The sequence below is a fragment of the Caenorhabditis elegans genome, chromosome II (assembly GCF_000002985.6).
Source record: "Caenorhabditis elegans chromosome II".
Taxonomy (NCBI): Eukaryota; Metazoa; Nematoda; class Chromadorea; order Rhabditida; family Rhabditidae; genus Caenorhabditis; species Caenorhabditis elegans.
This window is the reverse complement of record NC_003280.10, coordinates 4,672,047-4,689,482: the sequence shown is the minus strand read 5'-3', so window position 1 is coordinate 4,689,482 and position 17,436 is coordinate 4,672,047. Positions and strand designations below refer to the sequence as shown.

The following is a 17,436-nucleotide window of genomic DNA, read 5'->3' as shown; positions in this document are numbered from 1 at the left end:
GAGAGGTGTTCTACTAAATTTAAATCAATTTACTTTTAAAAGTTGAAAGCATAAAACCATAAATCAATTTTAAAAAAAGTATTTACAAATTCACTTCCACGCTTCACTCAATCGATTAAAATAAATATCAGTTTCCTTGGCGGCCTCATTCTCCTCAACAACTGCAATTTTCGATGTATTCTTTGAGGAAAACGTCCGAATTCGGAGAAGAAACGGCGTTTTCTTGATGAACCTGTCACGCCAGGCAGGCACAGAATACATTCCGATAGGCACGATGAAGAGAGGATTTCTGGAAGATTACATATATGTTTTTTACAAATTCTAGAGATACACTCGATCAAATTTCATTTCTTGTTTGATTTTAGTGAAAATCAGCTGACAAACGTTAATTCATTCCTGCGAAAAATGTTTTCTCAATACCTAGTAATTTACCGACCAATCTCTATTCGTTCATGATTAATTTTTTCAAGCATATGTCATATTTCAAGTGCGTTTGGGTTATTCTATCAAGCAATAAAGTATCATCTAGGTGCATGATGATTCATGAGAGCTCACGGGAGAATTACCGCTGAACACTCGCCTCCTATCGCCCGGAAACCGCCTTCAGAGGAAAAATCACTAGACCAGTTCGCCTCGACTTGAGAGGAGACGATTTTTGCAAACGTTTGTACTTATTTTACTTATTTAATATTTCGTTACCTTATGCGTCAAATTAAAAAAATAAACTTACAAATTAAAAACCGCTTCTGCAACTGTCACAATATAAATTATATAATCATCAATCCAATGCATAGCTGCTAATATCAATAAACCCATTCCACATAGAATCGCAAACGCCGCAAATAGAACAACTTTCTTCGCCAATTGCAGAGATCTTGCATTTTCTTTCGCTTGAAACCTAATTGCCAAAGAGTAATATTTTTGTTGTTGATCGTGATCGTCTAGTCGCTTTTGAATTGATATATTGATATGAAGTATTATGAAGTAAATCTAATTAAAAACTATATATTTTTGATCAGACTAAACACTTACCACTACAGCGCCGACGATGAAAACTCCCGAAATAGCGACACCTGTTGTAAAGTTCAAAATTTCACAAGTGGCTAGGCAGGATAATAGGAATGTTGCTGTGTGTGTCAGGAGTAATAGAGTTGTGCATATGTATGCTCGCGATTTTTTCTCGTAATCTCTGCAAATGTGGACTTTGCTCTGGGTAAACCGACCTGATTTTAAATTAGCATCAGAATTATGAAATTATCAAAATCTAGAAGTACTTTTGTACGTTTTCAGATCCAATGTATTCCATCATTACTAGTCATAAAACGATCCACAGTAGTTTGGTAATAGGCATAGATGTAGGCACTAGGCAGGCATACATATACATATGTAGGTGGCAAACATGTAGATTGTTTCGTAAAAATTCAGGTAGTCTTTTTCTTGTGGGAATTTCTATACAACTTATAAGTATGCTATTAGTTAGTAAAAGTATATAAAAAAAAGTTCGGATAAATACAAGAAAACTTAGAAATAGCCAAGATATGGGTGGAGCTTATGTATATTAAGGTTGCTCTTTGTTTTAGTTTTTCTTATGAATTTTCAAATAAACTTTTTCCTAGTTCGAAGAGTTCCTAATTTTTTTAGCTCCCCTTTTTGACATTTCTTTTTCAAATTAGATAGGTTTAACAGTATATCAAAATTTTCCAGCAGTTTAGAAACAAAACTTACGTGATAAAAAACGTTGCACATGCCCGTTCACAAGTCAATATAAAAACACTAAAAGTGAGTGTGAAGGCGTAATGCAAAAACATAATTCCACCAACAAATAGTGGAACAATTTCAGATGGTTTTGAAATCTGTGGCATTTCTGATGGATTATCTGTTATCCAGGATTGAAATACACGGTCTGAAAATTGAAATTAAGGGGCTCAAATAAATTAAATAAATTGTGTCCACCTTTTCCTACAGTAAGAAATCCAGATTGATAGGGAAATATGATGATTTTTGCAATTAAAACTTCAAACCATTGTCCCAAAATGACAGTGATAATAATGCTCATGTTACTGTGGAAAACACGAACTGAATTAATAATCAAACAAACTTGAATTGTTAATAAACAACATAAAAATGTCAAAAGTATGTGAATAATGATAAAAAGCATAGCGTAGTAATCCGAATAATATGCAGAATTTAAAGTGAATACTGGAAAGAAATATTTCGAGGAATTTCCAATAAATATGTTCATAACATTGACTGAACAGAGTTCTGAAACTTTATTTGATTTTTAGTATGGAAAATTGGATTTAATAATTAAATAAGAAATAATAAGAGAAATTGTAGTCTCTATAAATTAATTATAGGTATACATAGAGTAACCACGAAAAGTACAAATTTGAAACAAAACGTTGAAAATCAAATATTGAAAATCAACATTTTCAGAACATTTCCATGAAAAATGAAAATCATAGGTTTGAAATTTTGAAATGTATCTAGCAATTAGAAAAACTTTTGATTTTTTGTTGTTGTGTTGAAAGGGCAAATTACAAATGTGAACGGGGAAAATTTTGAGAAAGTACAAAGATCTTGTTAGAAAGAAAAGTTTAAGGCATTTTAACTGGGCCTCCGCCTGCCTTGTACCTACACATGTGACTTCCATAATTCCAAAATCTACAATAGAGGGAAAAATAAGTAGTTCTTGAATCTACAATTGGAAAAGTAAAAATTTTCCTGAACCTCAAACCAAAAAACAAAAACGTCACCGCCAAAAATCAGCGAAACTAAAGCTTTTTCTGGCCACAACTATGTACATTTCAGGTACCCCAAAAAACTTCAAAACTTTGCAAGAACTTTGATATTTAAACTAGTTTTTAGCGTTTCATTCATCGAGAACTTGAAGCACATGTTGCATGGAAACATCAGTGCCTTTGTGGAAAATATTGAGGGCTCAGTGAGCAATATGTAGTATCTCAGAATAGAAAATGAACAGAAGAAGCTTAGTTTCATCTGTTCTCCTATCCTGATTCTTAAACGAAAACACGCTTTCAAAAATAATAGCTACGTTTTTGACAACTTTCGGAAAATAAGAAAAGTGTTTTATTCAATAAGAAACATTTCAGAGTAAAATGGGAGGCATCTCATATGATTTGACAGATTAAATCAAATGGGACGTAGTAAATTGAATTTGATATTTATTCAAGAATAAATAACGTGGGGGTACTAGCATTACTGGGGGAAGGGAAACCACCAATTTCCAGCTCAAAACAAGGAAGAAATTAGTTAAAGATTATATACATGTGTAGACTAATGACCGTGTTTAAACAAATTAAATATTTTTAAAGCCAAAATTATATTTTGATTCACTCGAGACTTTTTGATAGACTTTAGTTAAAATTTTATCTTTCAGCACTCCGCTAATTTTTTTTGGAGTTTTTCCAGAAAATCCCATTTTTCTCATTGTGATGCCAATGTATTTAATCGGGAATTTACATAGAAATTGAGAAAATTACTTGTACTTCTTGGAAATAGTTTATTTTTTTCATTGAGATTTGGGAAAGTGCTCAAAAATTGGCTCACGGTCACAATGTGCGCAGTGTCATCAGCTGATGGACACATTGAACCGAACCAACTTGACCAACTTTAGAAACTTTCACCTGTATGTAAAGTTATTTAAAACAAGTAAAACATTTTTTTATTATATTTCTCCATAAATTGTAGATAAAAACCCTCAAACATTAAAAATATAAATTAACTTTTCGACAATGTGTTTTCCAAAAAAATTTCTCACATTTTGAGACTGAAGACCAATTAACTAAATTGAATATTATCGTCATTGCAGATTGCTCGCCTGAAAAAATATTTAAAAATCTGAAATTTCTAATTTTTTTGCTGTGTAAAAATTCTGTCTAAAATGTAAATTATGGCGTTTCAATTTTATAAAAAAATGTTAATGCGGAAAATTAATAAATCGAAACTCGAAAATCAAAAAATCCTCACATCAGGAAAAACAATTATTTATGGGGAAACATATTTTCGTGCCCACTAGGCTAATTTATTAGTTCAAACATCAGATAATTTAGCCCAATAAACGAATTGAGTGACCCGAATTGTATAGCTGATCACTTTTACGTCGAATTCGAACCACGAGGACTTTGGACTTTGGTTTAAATTTCATTGTTAAACATCTGAAACTGCCACAATAGGTAAAGCTGGGTCCTGAATTTGAATAGATCAAGTTTTTAGTGTAAATCCGCTGAAAAATATATCATACCAGCCGTTCGCACGCGCTAAAGCGCGTGCTCCGACTGGCTTACTCAAAATTAAAATCATATTTTAAAATTTCTCATAAATATTATTCTAGACGATTCTAGATGATTTCAGAATTTTCTCAGTTTCCAGATGATTCTAGAACATTCCAGAATTTTCTCGAATTTTCCAGAAGGTTCTGGAACATTCCAGAATTTTCTCGAATTGTCCAGATGATTCTAGAACCAAATTTGAATTTCCCGACAAAAATTATTTCTCTGAAAATTTGAATTTCCCGCCAAAATTTTTTCTCAGAAAATTTGAATTTCCAGCCGAAATTTTTTTCTCAGAAAATGTGAATTTCTCGCCAAAACTTATGGGTCGCGCCACGGTGGGTCTCACCACGAAGGGTCTCACAACGATGGGTCTCACCACGAAGGGTCTCACCACGAAGGGTCTCACCACACTGGGTCTCGCAACGATGGGTCTCACCACGAAGGGTCTCACCACGAAAGGTCTCACAACGATGGGTCTCACCACTAAGGGTCTCACCACGAAGGGTCTCACAACGATGGGTCTCACCACGAAGGGTCTCACCACGAAGGGTCTCACCAATTTCCCGGCAAAAATTATTTCTAAGAAAATTTTAATTTCCCGCCAAAAATTTTTCTCAGAAAATTTGAATTTCCCGCCGAAATTTTTCACAGAAAATTTGAATTCCCGCCAAAATTTTTCACATAAAATTTGAATTGCCGCCAAAATTTTTCACATAAAATTTGAATTCCCACCAAAAAATTTTCACAGAAAATTTGAATTCCCGCCAAAACTTATGGGTCTCACCACGATGGGTCTCACCACGATGGGTCTCGCCACGATGGGTCTCACCACGCTGGGTCTCGCCACGATGGGTCTCACCACGCTGGGTCTCGCCACGATGGGTCTCACCACGCTGGGTCTCGCCACGAAGGAAGACGGGGCCCGCCCACAATTCTCAGTGACTTTGTGTGTGACGTCACAGACTACAAAGACTACAAAGACTACAAACTCCGGACAGACTAACTGTATTTTTTTATATCTAGTTAATGATTTATTTTTCCTTGAGATAAAAAATATTTTTTTTAAAATTGTTTGTGTTTAAAAAAACTAAAAACATAGTTATTCTCTGTCCTCAGACAAAAATTCAGGAAAATTATTTATTAGGTAATCAATAAAATTATGCATGAAATTTTACTCTCCAATTTATGTTCATTTGGTTTCAGGTACCCCATTACCTTCCTAGGTTGTCTGTCCCTAGGCAAAAAATTTTTGCCTGCCTACCAAACGCCGCAACAGAAAACTAATTAGCTCGACTAAATAATTTAAACAAAATCAGGGCAATTTTCTTCATAAAACTTCTGCTTTTCTGTAGAGCAGGTGAAATGATCAGTCCTGACAACCCAGTGATTAAGCTTCCCAACACGCTGTAATTTCTTTTTTCTTAGTTTTTTTCTGAAACTTTTTTCAATAACCATCATCATGATCTTTCTTGTCAATAACTCCACTGAAACCTATTTCTTTCCAATTTTTCTAATGAACTATAAAAGAGACATGGGACCTTTTGCAATTTTAATGTTAACCGTGGAAATGTTATGCTTCATGCTTGGAATAATACTAACTATTCGAGGATGTATGGTGATCAGTGAAACTCGAGTTTTCAATCGAAATTTGAATTATATTTTATGCACTATATTGTTACAATTTTTTGAAAATGTGATTGGAAGATTGTTGATAATGCCTTATCAAAAAGGATGGATTTTGCTACCAGGAAATGGTAATTCAACTGAATTTTGATAACAAATATTTAACTGGTGGGCAGGCATATAACACAATGTGCCTGGCTTATCTCTGCCTGCCTACCCAGGCAGATAGCTTTGAAGACAGGCATTTTGTGCCTACCTGAAAATAACCCTGCTCCCCGGATCCAAATTTCCTTTTTTCAATGAACCAAAATAAAAACCTTTAAATTTTAAGTTTAAATATTTATCCAGTACCGTGAACTTCACTTTAGAGAACAAATGACAAATTCAAAAAACAGGTGAGGCCAAGTTCTTCAGTGTAGTTTAAAGCCTGCAAAACGCCGAAACTTGCATATTCCAGACCACACGAAAATTTATTCCGAATTCACGACAAACACGACATCAGAAATGATAATCATTGAAAAAACATTGTGGGATGTTCCATATCTCTTCATCGGATCAGTCATGTTAACACATTATATGGCATTTTCAGTAACTTGCATGATTGGAATCACATTTGAACGGAGTTTGGCAACTTACTGGATAAAGTTGGTTTGGTTTTTCTAGTTTATGGGATGTCGGATTTTTTCACTAATTAATAATTCATCTGTGTTGCGATGTAGTACATATGTACATTTTTTTTCCAAATATTTTTAAAAATCTAACGAATTGGTCAACAGCTTAATAATTCCAGTGATTACGAAAAAAAAGATCGCCCCGGAGTCTACATATTTGCAATAGTATTCATACAAACCTTCACTGCCTTAGTTGCATATTCAGCCTGGAACCTATGGTTAAGTGTTTACATTTGGCTTCTCACCGGAATTCTTCTTCTAATTGTTAACTTTGGAGTATGTTTTCACTATCTATTAATTTTAACGCAACATTTTTTTAGTTATTCGGTTATATTTGGTACTGGAATATTCGTGTTCATCGAATCCACGATAATTCAATTATGACCCAGTCAAAGTACACACTACAGGCTAGATTTCAGGCAAGAGAAAATGCAAGGGGGTTAGAAGTAAGTTGAGGATCGAGGAAATCTATGAAAAAAAGATTTTCGTTTCAGTTTACAAGGCTTGCCGTCATTGTAATAACAATGGCGTTGCTTTTCGAGTGCACAATATTTGTTCTGCAATATTATAACTTCTTTCAAGAATATGAAATATTTTTATACTATGCTATAGATTGGGTTAACGCGGGGTGAGTTCTCTAGCTTTTCCCGTGACTTCATCACTGAAGCTCTGAAAAAAAATTGTAGACAAAGTTTTTCAAAAACCCAAAATGTTTTGTAAATTTGGCAATTTATCATAGCGTTGGCTGAAAAATTTCAAAAAGCTAGAAAGTGTTTTAATTTGATGATGTTTGACAATTTTTCATTATTATAAGATTATTTAAACAAAATCTTTCACTACTCATAAGTAGTTAACAGGAAAAAGGCACAAGAGCGTGCCTATCATGCCCTGTATAATTTTTTCTGTTTCACACAGATTTTACATACCTTTTTTCCAGAAACACCGTGGCAATAGTCCCGTTGACAGTCGCATTGGAGCCGGTGTGGAGGAGAAAATTCTTTGGGAATATTAGGCATTCGTGTCCTAAAACTTCAAAGTCATCTGCCATTGTTGATGTTATAAAAGGATCAAAAACTACTGATGTGGATACTGAAGAATATTTTAGTCAATTGAGCAAAGCGTGGGCGTGAAATTATAAAATGTTATCTAATCATTTTTATTTACTTTTTGGGAATAAAGACTTTTCAGAATCAATTTTTACTTGAAATATGAAAACTAAATTAGCTCCGAAAATCTACTAAATCCTGTCGGATGACTCTCGATACACTTCACCGAGAATCTCTTCCCAATTTACGGTTCATCACCTGTTCATTCTCTTCCCACAACCTAACCGGATTCGTCACATAATTGCTCTCGCCTGTCATTCTGTTACTTTCTGTCTCTTTTCCGACTACTCACTTGTCAACAAGTTTCTCTTGTTGAGGTTACGTAATTCTTCTCCATAATTTTCGACAAATTTGGTGTTTTTTGTGGTTTCGTTTTCTCAAGAGGTGTAATTATTTTCGAACCTCTCGTGGTCTCAAGATTTGGTCAGTTAATTGAGAAGCAAGAAAAACACATTTCAAGAAAGGATGCCAATATTGAAAAATGTTTTTCAATTTTTGACAGTTACAAGCTTTATCAGGTAGGTTCTTTTAAATTAAAGTATGCAATTTTGATCAAACTTTTTTCCAAATAATTTATCTATGACACTTCTCATTGTTCATTTTTAAAAAGATTCATAAATTTCAGATTAACAAATCTACAATTCTTGGGAAGTTCTCTCTATGGAGCCCTTGGCGGATACAACGATAATGACATGTGCAGGTTTTCTTTCCAAAAACTTGGATTTCAATTCTAACCCAACCAAACTTTTAGATACATATCTTGCCCATTCGGTCAATACTGTTGGAATGGAAACTGTCTCTCAAGTGGAACCACGTCGATGATGGGATCTCGAGCTCTGGGCTACGGTGGTCCTGCAGGAATGGGAATGATGGGTGGAGGTCTTGGAGCTTTGACATCGGCAGCAGCTCTTTATGGTGGTGGAGCAGGGCTTGGTGGGATGGGAGGATATGGTGGAGGATTTGGAGCTGCTAGTAGAGGTTGGGAAGTTGGACTTTTTTTTTGAAAAGTTATTTTTGAACGTACTTTGATGGAATAGAGCTAGTTCATTGCTGAAGTTACAAAGTTTTCAAACAAATATTTTTAAATTGTTTTTACTTGAAATCAAAATTTTCAGTTTTTGCCTGTTTCCATTTTGGAAATCGACAAAAATATAAATGGTTTTTTCTGCAGCAATACACGAATTTACTCAAAAAATTCCAGATTTATACAGGAAATTCGGCGTCTACCAAAACAATTTACCAAAGAATTTTGCAATTTACCAAAACGATTTGAAATCTAAAAATTTTTGGAATATTTTAATATGATATTTGGTTTTGGACTATCATAAGTGTATTTAAAGTAAATTCCAAAAAAAGAAACTACAGGAAACTAACTGGGGTGGGTAGATTTACAACGTTATGTACTTGTTTTCACATACGACATCCACCATTAAACCCCCATTTTTCCAGGTATCTCCGTAGGCGGAAACGTTGCAACTGGAGTCACCCCATATGGAGCAAACGCTGCAAATGCTCCATTAGCTGCTGGTCCTATTCCGTCAACTGTTGGCGGAATGCAACCTTGCTCGCTCGTTCAACAATGCTTCAACGGTCAAATCTGCGTAAACGGGTACTGCAGCAAGAGTAATGTCGCTTTTCAAGGAAGTCAAGTAATGCCATCGGAAACCAGTATGTTTGGAGTAGAAGGAAATTCATTTTAATTGATTTGATTATTCCAGCTTGTATGACCGGTGCCACGTGTCCAGTGGGTCAATATTGTATCGGTGGAATTTGTGTGCAAAATCCGATGTCTACAACATTTGGTAAGTTGTTAAAGGTTTTTCAACTAGAAAGTTTGAGTTATTGAGGTATATCACGCCTCTAGACTTGATCTAACCTGACCAAGAACCCCAAAGAACCATTTCAAATTTTTAAAAATATTTCAGCTTGCCACAACCTAATATCTTGTCCAATGGGAATGATCTGTCAATTTGGAAGGTGCCTGCCAAATGGAATGCCACCAAACATGATGATGATGAATCAGATGTATGGAAAATGATTATTCGAGTTTTTGTAAAGTCTGGTTTGGTTATTTTTTAAATGTAAATATATATTTTTCTTCTAGTCAATAAATTTGTTATTTAAAAAAATTCAAGCTTAAATCTCACAACCAGGGAAGATTACACTTTTATTCACAGACATACCCGAAAACAATGGTTGCTAGTAAAATATGAATATGCATTTTTGACAGGAAAATTAGTTTTTATGCAAGCTTGAGCTTTAATCTTCGTCGTCTTTCTCATTGAGCCCCATTTTGAGATCTGTGTAACCCGTTGGAAGGGCAAATTCAACGATTTTCTTGCCCTCGGATGCGATAGAGATTTTGATTCGATAGTTGCCCTGCAAAAAGTTCAATTTGGGAAGACTCGCCAAAAATCTAGAGCTAACCTTCATCACATCTAACAATGAGATTCCTAAGAAGCTTGGAGACGCAGGAAGTTCCAACGTGGCATTGAATGCATTTTTTGTCTGAAATTGTTAAATTAATAACCTAAATATACGATCAGAACCAAAATACCTCGAGCTCTTTCAATGTATGAAGTCCTTTTTGTTGAAGTGTTTTACAAATATCCACCGGGAAAAATGAGCTCATCTCGAAGTTGCTGAAATGTTTAAAAAAATTAGACAGAATTAGGAATTTTTTAGTACTGTAAATAAATAGTACCAAAAATTGGGTCAAAAACTTTCCGAGATGCTGTAAATAGGAAAAAATTTGCAAAGACAATTTTCTGGCAGAAGTGTATAAAAAGTTGTCAACTATAATATTTCCAGAAAATTGCAATTGCATTCAGGATGTCATTCAAACCAGGGGTGGGCAGCATTTGCCGTTTTTGGCCGTTTTTCTCGATATTTTGATAGAATTTGCTTAATTTTCAAAGTACGTTTCATTTCAGGATGCGTGCAATGTTGTCGATTAAAATTGAAATTCTGAATTTTCCAAAAAAAGTACAAAACCACAATTAGTCGAAAGTTTTCGGCTATTGCCGTTTATCCAACAATTTAGGCAAATCGGAAAAATTTGCCGATTTGCCGAAAAATTGTTTGCCGCCCACCCCTGATTCAAGTGTTCATCTAAGCAAAAGAAAAAAGCAAAAACCAACCACAACGACTCGGGAACAATGAACATATCTGAATGTCCGTTCAAACAAATATGATCACCATCCAACGCGACACTGACAGACACTGCTCCGTCTTTGACAACATCGAAATCTCGAGATGTATCTACTTCTCCACTCTTGATCACAAACCATCCTGGCATCACCACATTCACTTTTCGCTTGTAACACGACGGCTTCATATCATGATCGTAGACATGGATTCGGATATTTCGAATTTCCACTGGGAGAGTTTCTGAAATTTCAATTTTTTTCAGATGAAATAATGACTGTAAAAACTTTTCAAAAACTAACCGTTTCCATATGAATCCACTGTAATGACATTATGCACTCCATCCCGACATTTTGATGAGTTTATTCCAGATGATAACGTGACAATAATTATTGAGAGAATGGTTTGGATACTTAACCGCATCTGAAAATTCGGAACTTGAAAAAAATCATTGATCCAGAAAATTGAGATGGAAAATAGAGAAACGCGAAGGGAGAAAAAATATTTGGAAATCTGGTTTTTTAGGCTACAATTTAAAATAACGTCGGTCAAAGGCAGGGTTGATGTTCGGTTTGATAAAATATTTTCAAATTTACTTTCTATGGCAAATAACATAAAATGAAAAAGAAGAAAAGGTCAAAAAATCAAAACGAATTTATGTGTAGATCAAAAATTATTAGCACACATAAAACTAGACCCGCTAGGAAATCGATTCAGATTTTGTGAACGAGAGGAAAAATACATGCTAATTAATGCAAATTTTTAGATGGGGGTGGATAGCTGGTTGCCCAAGTCATACAATCTAGAAAAATGGTATAATTTTTGACAAACCATTTTCTGATCTAAAGATTTCAGAGAAATGCTACTGCATCAGTTTAATTTTTGGTGTAAAATGTTTTTATTTGAATAGGATATCATTGAATGCAAGTGAAATAGAAATTTAAAAAAAAAACGTTGGCGGATAGGTTTTCAAAACAAAGCACTCCACCTAAATACAAGATTAGATAATTTATCTGTTTTTTGTGTTATTCCGCTAACCAATATGTTCAAATGGCCAAGACTCCTACAAAAACAAACAATTCGTGACGTTGGTGAAGTTTCAAAAAACTACGGAAAAACATGGTCAATTGCTGAGGTTCACAGCTATTTTTTAGCAAACGGATCATGGTTAAAGGATTAAAGAAAAATATTTTCACAAATGTTTGAAAATCGCATTATATAAACCTAGTAAATATCAAGACAATATCTACATGCAAAATGAACAGATCGCGAAAACCTTATCAATATTGTTTATCAATGGGTCCAAACTACTCGAATACTAGTTAATGTGTTCTCTGTAACAATAGACTATAGAATTTTATTTGTTAAAAATTAGATTTCCTGCCAAAAACCAATGACCTCACAATTTCTGCCGTCGTCAATTGTCTCATTTGTCAATTGAAAGTGATATCATTCTTGATTTCTGATAAAAACCAGTTATTGGGGAATTCGAGAAAAAGTGAATAAGATTTCAATAAGAAATTTGAATTTGAAAAAATGAATTGAAATTGGACTATTTCATTTTAATTTATTGATAGAGCATTAAAAAACATTTGATAGCTTTAACTTCAGTTGAAAATTTTGAAAAACGCTCACGTATAGTTTGAAAGTTGAAAATTGATGGAAAAAATTGACAAATAATGCGACATTTTTTCCTGTAACTTCCGACTTTCAGACAATTTTTGAGCATTTTTTAAAACTGTTCCAACTGAAATTAAAGCAAATGTTTTTTCTAGACTCTGTAACTAAATTTTAATAACAAATATTGGCTCATTTCGTAAAAATGCTTGTCAACGATTACCAATTTGGTGTGAACTAACTTGGAATTGATGTCCGCGGGAATTTTTGGGTTAATTATTTTTATCACTTTCTCATTTTATTTTCTTTCAAAAATTCGAAATTTCAGCCCCCAAAGTCACAAAATTCTGTCGACTCATTTTTAAATATTTCAAATCAATTTTTCCAACTAAAGATCGGTTTAAAGGTTTTTTTGATGCAGAGCAAAATACCCACAAGTGCTCAAAATTGTTATTTTCTAAAGCCAAAAATCCAAAAAACACATTAGTAAATAATATAATAACTTGTAAACTTGATGTTGATCATGATCATAGCCGATGCAATCATAGACCAGAAGTTTAGAGAACGAGAATTTACGGTGACAAGTGATTGGTAGTCAGCTGCTTGTGCACTCGTGAAGATGAGTCAATGAGTCTGGGTACCTACTTGTTGGTCCAATATGATTGCGGATCAAAAAGATACGATTCTCGTGACTTTTTTTTTCAAAACTCTGAAGCTTCTTTGTGGAAAACTCTTAAAAATAATTCCAATGATTTATTATTTTATGATTTTTTAGTTAGAAGGATAAAAATTTTGCTGAAAATCCACGATATCCATTATAATTCCCACTTGTGAAAGAGACAGTCATTGTGTTGGAGCTGCTGTAATAGTTTCCCAACGATGAAGATCGCGTCAGAGAAACAATCAGTGATCCATTTGAGTCATACACTAGAACGTATGAATTTTGGGACATGGAGAGATCCGAGAAATATATGCCAATACGGTATGCACCAAGAGTTGTCAACTTATAAACACAATATGAGGGGATTGGAAAAGTACTAGGATAATTGGGCGAAGTAATTGTTCCGGCATCAAAAAGAGCAGTTGAGTTACATCCTGATGGATTCGTTGGCGCTGGTGTGATAATCACAGGAGGGGCTGGCGTTGGTGGTCCACAGGTTATACCAGTTGGACGTTTACACAGGAAATACTGAGTCGCTGCACAATCAGATTTTGACCAAGTTAAATCAGTTTTAACTGCCATTTGAAAGCAGTTTCCAGTGGTTCCAGTACGAGGGTTTATGTGAGCAAAGTCTCAGTGGCTAAGATCAGACCAATATGGAGCCATGGGAGCCGTTGATAGACCGCCAATTGTAACACTCGATATATTGAATGGGCTGTAGATTCCTTGAATGTAGCTGAGCTCTCTTCTCGAGTGAATAGAGACCAGGTTTGCACAGTTGTCTTGACAGGATTTGTAGGCATCATTGAATGAAAGGATGGGAGATGTCGAGTTTTCATGAGACATTATGTAGCAGTAGCCATTGTAATTGTGAGCGCAGGAATCTGAAATTCTGGAAGATTAAATGAGAAGTAGAGAGGTGGTTTATCTTTTTTATATTATATTTGTTTATTTCTTCTCAACCATTCAAAATTTCAAAAAAAGCAATCAATTACAGACAAAAATCAAAATATAAAACAAACGATTGAATAGTGGGGGAGGAAGAAACAATTTAAGATGACCGATTGGAACAAGTCCGTGGCCAAATGTGGGTCTTCTTAGAAACACATTTCATAATTAGATATATCCTTATCGGAATCAGGTACTAAAAGTGTTACTAAAATATAGAAAAGGGTCGGTCTCACTTTTTGAGCACAATTGACAGTTTGTGATCAACTCCTGAAGCCCAATAAGTTCTCAATAAACTCTTGTACTCTTCCAAGAAGTCACGTTTCTGTCTTATCAAAATTTCGAAACTAAATCAAATTTATTGTTGCTTAAAATAATTTTTACTATGAAGTCACAATTACCTGCTCTTGTCATCGGAATTTCACAAACATATGCCATTTCCACATTATCACACTCTGAACTAATCCATTGTCCAGCCAAAGACCCACTAGTTGCACTGTAGACACATCCTCCAATATCGGTATTTGGAAATCCTTTTGCAAAATTGTTGAAAGCGGTATCAGTTCCTAGGTCATCATCAAAATAGCAAGAAGATGGATTATTGGATTCCAGGCAGTAGACACCAATCCAGAAGCTCAAGCCAATATTTCCAACAAACTGGGTGACTGCTCGGTTATCCTGGATATCGAGAGATTTTTTTTAATTTGGTCACAAAAAAAGTATGATTTTAGTAAATCAACTCACAATAGAATTTCTAATATTCACTAGAGTTCCTCCATAAGATGCGCAGTTGGCTTCAGCTGTCCGGTGCTTCACCGCTGAGCTAAACAGCTTCAAGCACTTGTTAGAGTTTACTACAGTAAATCCGTTGTTACAGATCAAAGAGTCACCAAAGGCAAATGTCAGGTACACCAGTACCAGGAAAATGAAGGAAAAGTGCATTTCACAAATTGAGTAAACTAGCAAACTATCAGCGACTGATTAGTTTAAATAATGGCATCGGGAAAGTACGGAAGAACTGATAACATAAGTTCGGCTACAAAAGAGATTATGAAATTTGCTGATGGACACACCCATTAAGTTTTTGATAATTTCTGAAATTCAAGTGATAATAATTAGTTGATTAGTTTTTATACCCGGCAAACCTCACCGAAAAATGAAAATTTCAAAAAAACGCAGAAATATATATAATGGTCAGTTCCATTCAATCTCAAAATGTTTCATAAAAGGTATGACTGAAAATACACTGTTTCTGCTTGCACTCGGTGGTTATGGAAGCTTTCAAAATTTGGAAAATCTACATAAATTGTTAGTTCCAAATTCGAGTGAAAATAATTAGTTGATTTGTCTTTACGCCTGGCAAACCCCACCAAAAAATAGAAAAAATATATAACCTTACGGTAGCTACAAAATTTTATTCGTTTCGAATCGGGGCACCGTATTCCTCCGTTCACGTGGTGTCAGACTGTCACATCGCTCCACTGCACACGAAAGGCGGGAGAATACATATTCAAAATTGCGCTGTGACGTCACAAAAGTTGAAGAACTATTTCCCGCTGTTTGTGTGCAGTGGGGCGATGGGACAGCCTGACACCACTTGAAGCTGCTCATTTTGACTTGCTCGAAATCATTTTGGTTGATAAGAGGTCTTTGAGATCGAATTGCATTGAAAATTTAATTTTATTTATTTTCACACTCACTTGACGTTCAAAAATCATAAATACATAAATAATGGCTCAGGAAATTAAAAGTGAAAAGGTCGGAGTATCTTAAAATGAGACGAAGAGGAGACCGTTAATGAAGATCCTTGGATCTAATTCTTCTTTGGGCGTCCACGTCCCTTCTTCTCTCCAGTCAAAGCAGCAAGAGCCGGTGTGGCGACATCAGTCTTGGCTGGCTTCGTTGCAGCAACATCCTCAGCGTAGCTCTTTGGTGCTCCACGAGAACGCTTTGGAGAAGCATCGGCGGACGATGAAGCAACTGGCGACTTGGCAACTGGAGACTTGGCAACTTGGTCAGACTTGCGTGGGCGGCCACGTGGTGCTCCAGAATACGGCTTTGGAGCCGGCTTGACTTTTGGGACCTTGGTTCCCTTTGGTGGACGTCCGCGTCCGCGACGAACTGGTGAAGATCCGTTGGCGCCTGAAAAAGATAATTTTTAATGAATTAGTCAGATTTATTGGATTCTAAAAACTGAAATTATCTTGAATAATACTACAATTTAAAAGGCAAAAAAAAACGTACTTGATGACTCGGTCACAGCTGGAGAATCTTCTTGAACTTCATTGGTAGAAACAAGGCATTCGTTGGATCCAACTTCTCCACTCATTCTGAAAATTTATACATTTTTATAATATAAATACAAAGCAAAAAATAAAAAAGTAAAAGAAAAAAATTTTCAAAAAAATCCAGAGACCAATTCAAATATCGTATGAAACTGGTGTGAGACAAACAAGCAAATGTCAGAAAAACTCCCTGAACTAGATACGGAGAGATCCGTTCGTTAGAGCGACGCGGTCGCGCTGCGGTTTAGAATTAAATTCAAAACTCGGTCGCGTGCGAGAGACGCAGGCGTTTGGGACACCAAACGAGCGTGCTGACCTCGAACATGGGAAAGAGCGAAGAGGAGTAAAGAGGGGAGAATGTGTCACACTGCAAAAAAAAAATGAGTAAGCAATTATTAGAGCGAGAATGTGTGTGGGGCCCTTGGAGGAGGGATTAGAAATTAAATCGATACATAATTTGGAAACAATGGACAAACAGATGTTCTAATGTCGTGACGATGTGTGCATGGAAAATAAATAGGCAGATTGTATCGTTTTTAACATTCAAACAGCTGCGTCTTGGCAACATGCCAGTGAGATCCTAAGAAAGGTTATAGGCATCATGGGAAAACTGGAAAAAACGAGACACTTGATTCTGACGTTATGTTTGTTTAATGTTAAGTATAAATGTTCCTGGTTGTGACAGAGAAATAAATTGGACGATGTAGAAAAATCTGTGGATTAACTTTGCTTCAAAAAAATCCCTAGATGTGGGTCACTATAAAAAATAGACCCACCTGATGTCAGCTGCTGTAAAATTCTTTGAAATGAAGTTTTATAATTTTGATACTAGGAAACATGTAAAACAAGTAATTGGCAACATTTTCTTAGTTGAAAATATTTTGCTAATATCATAGTTTTTCAGTTATGCGTGTTTGAACAACTCAAGCACAATCACATAAAAAAACTGAAAACGAGAAGAGTTTTGGCCGATACTGTACGTTTTTGTTTTAAATTTGAGCACAAATTTTGCTACTCTACCTTAAAAAACAGTTATTCTGGAACTATCCATAGAATTTTTTAAATTTAAAAACTTTTAACCAA

At 35.1% G+C, this 17,436-nt stretch overlaps 7 protein-coding genes across 7 annotated transcripts; 2 read left to right on the top strand and 5 right to left on the bottom strand.

Moving 5' to 3' along the window:
• Positions 1-90: 90 nt before the first annotated feature.
• On the bottom strand, positions 91-2,242 carry sre-39 (Serpentine Receptor, class E (Epsilon); the record flags this gene model as incomplete). Its single annotated transcript, NM_062431.2, has 5 exons — positions 91-289; positions 731-990; positions 1,033-1,189; positions 1,726-1,903; positions 1,954-2,242. The coding sequence occupies 5 exons, from the start codon at positions 2,240-2,242 to the stop codon at positions 91-93; spliced, it is 1,083 nt and encodes a 360-aa protein (NP_494832.2).
• Positions 2,243-5,689: 3,447 nt separating this feature from the next.
• sre-40 (Serpentine Receptor, class E (Epsilon)) lies at positions 5,690-7,768 on the top strand. The gene is made up of 6 exons (NM_062429.3): positions 5,690-6,049; positions 6,376-6,562; positions 6,709-6,865; positions 6,910-7,035; positions 7,084-7,217; positions 7,527-7,768. The coding sequence occupies exons 1-6, from the start codon at positions 5,755-5,757 to the stop codon at positions 7,717-7,719; spliced, it is 1,092 nt and encodes a 363-aa protein (NP_494830.2). The 5' UTR covers positions 5,690-5,754; the 3' UTR covers positions 7,720-7,768.
• A 223-nt stretch (positions 7,769-7,991) lies between these two features.
• Positions 7,992-9,824, top strand: T05A7.7 (EB domain-containing protein). Its single transcript, NM_062428.5, has 6 exons — positions 7,992-8,213; positions 8,321-8,395; positions 8,447-8,673; positions 9,145-9,363; positions 9,414-9,497; positions 9,621-9,824. The coding sequence occupies exons 1-6, from the start codon at positions 8,161-8,163 to the stop codon at positions 9,731-9,733; spliced, it is 771 nt and encodes a 256-aa protein (NP_494829.1). The 5' UTR covers positions 7,992-8,160; the 3' UTR covers positions 9,734-9,824.
• A 23-nt stretch (positions 9,825-9,847) lies between these two features.
• T05A7.1 (uncharacterized protein) lies at positions 9,848-11,267 on the bottom strand. The gene is made up of 5 exons (NM_001377785.2): positions 11,145-11,267; positions 10,836-11,085; positions 10,253-10,337; positions 10,123-10,203; positions 9,848-10,074 (listed from the first exon to the last, which is right to left on the bottom strand). The coding sequence occupies exons 1-5, from the start codon at positions 11,263-11,265 to the stop codon at positions 9,955-9,957; spliced, it is 657 nt and encodes a 218-aa protein (NP_001364752.1). The 5' UTR covers positions 11,266-11,267; the 3' UTR covers positions 9,848-9,954.
• A 1,930-nt stretch (positions 11,268-13,197) lies between these two features.
• On the bottom strand, positions 13,198-16,423 carry clec-140 (C-type lectin domain-containing protein). The gene is made up of 3 exons (NM_062425.3): positions 14,813-16,423; positions 14,470-14,746; positions 13,198-14,004 (listed from the first exon to the last, which is right to left on the bottom strand). Exons 1-3 carry the CDS (start codon positions 15,008-15,010, stop codon positions 13,754-13,756), a joined length of 726 nt encoding a protein of 241 aa, NP_494826.1. The 5' UTR covers positions 15,011-16,423; the 3' UTR covers positions 13,198-13,753.
• Positions 13,235-13,702, bottom strand: T05A7.3 (CUB domain-containing protein; the record flags this gene model as incomplete). Its single annotated transcript, NM_062426.3, has 1 exon — positions 13,235-13,702. The coding sequence occupies one exon, from the start codon at positions 13,700-13,702 to the stop codon at positions 13,235-13,237; it is 468 nt and encodes a 155-aa protein (NP_494827.1).
• Positions 15,737-16,398, bottom strand: hmg-11 (HMG). The gene is made up of 2 exons (NM_062424.10): positions 16,313-16,398; positions 15,737-16,210 (listed from the first exon to the last, which is right to left on the bottom strand). Exons 1-2 carry the CDS (start codon positions 16,395-16,397, stop codon positions 15,882-15,884), a joined length of 414 nt encoding a protein of 137 aa, NP_494825.1. The 5' UTR covers position 16,398; the 3' UTR covers positions 15,737-15,881.
• Positions 16,424-17,436: the final 1,013 nt, after the last annotated feature.

Coding starts and splice junctions, on each gene's coding strand:
- T05A7.7 (NM_062428.5), top strand. CDS start 8,161: ATGCCAATATTGAAAAATGTTTTTCAATTTTTGACAGTTACAAGCTTT. Junction 8,396..8,446: donor AACGATAATGACATGTGCAG/GTTTTCTTTCCA, acceptor CCAAACTTTTAG/ATACATATCTTGCCCATTCG. Junction 9,498..9,620: donor TCCGATGTCTACAACATTTG/GTAAGTTGTTAA, acceptor AAAATATTTCAG/CTTGCCACAACCTAATATCT.
- T05A7.1 (NM_001377785.2), bottom strand. CDS start 11,265: ATGCGGTTAAGTATCCAAACCATTCTCTCAATAATTATTGTCACGTTA. Junction 11,086..11,144: donor AGTGGATTCATATGGAAACG/GTTAGTTTTTGA, acceptor TTGAAATTTCAG/AAACTCTCCCAGTGGAAATT. Junction 10,204..10,252: donor ATACATTGAAAGAGCTCGAG/GTATTTTGGTTC, acceptor TAACAATTTCAG/ACAAAAAATGCATTCAATGC.
- hmg-11 (NM_062424.10), bottom strand. CDS start 16,397: ATGAGTGGAGAAGTTGGATCCAACGAATGCCTTGTTTCTACCAATGAA. Junction 16,211..16,312: donor AGCTGTGACCGAGTCATCAA/GTACGTTTTTTT, acceptor TATCTTTTTCAG/GCGCCAACGGATCTTCACCA.
- sre-40 (NM_062429.3), top strand. CDS start 5,755: ATGATCTTTCTTGTCAATAACTCCACTGAAACCTATTTCTTTCCAATT. Junction 6,050..6,375: donor GATTTTGCTACCAGGAAATG/GTAATTCAACTG, acceptor TGCATATTCCAG/ACCACACGAAAATTTATTCC. Junction 6,866..6,909: donor TTCTAATTGTTAACTTTGGA/GTATGTTTTCAC, acceptor ACATTTTTTTAG/TTATTCGGTTATATTTGGTA.
- clec-140 (NM_062425.3), bottom strand. CDS start 15,010: ATGCACTTTTCCTTCATTTTCCTGGTACTGGTGTACCTGACATTTGCC. Junction 14,747..14,812: donor TGAATATTAGAAATTCTATT/GTGAGTTGATTT, acceptor CTCGATATCCAG/GATAACCGAGCAGTCACCCA. Junction 14,005..14,469: donor AATTCCGATGACAAGAGCAG/GTAATTGTGACT, acceptor CCAGAATTTCAG/ATTCCTGCGCTCACAATTAC.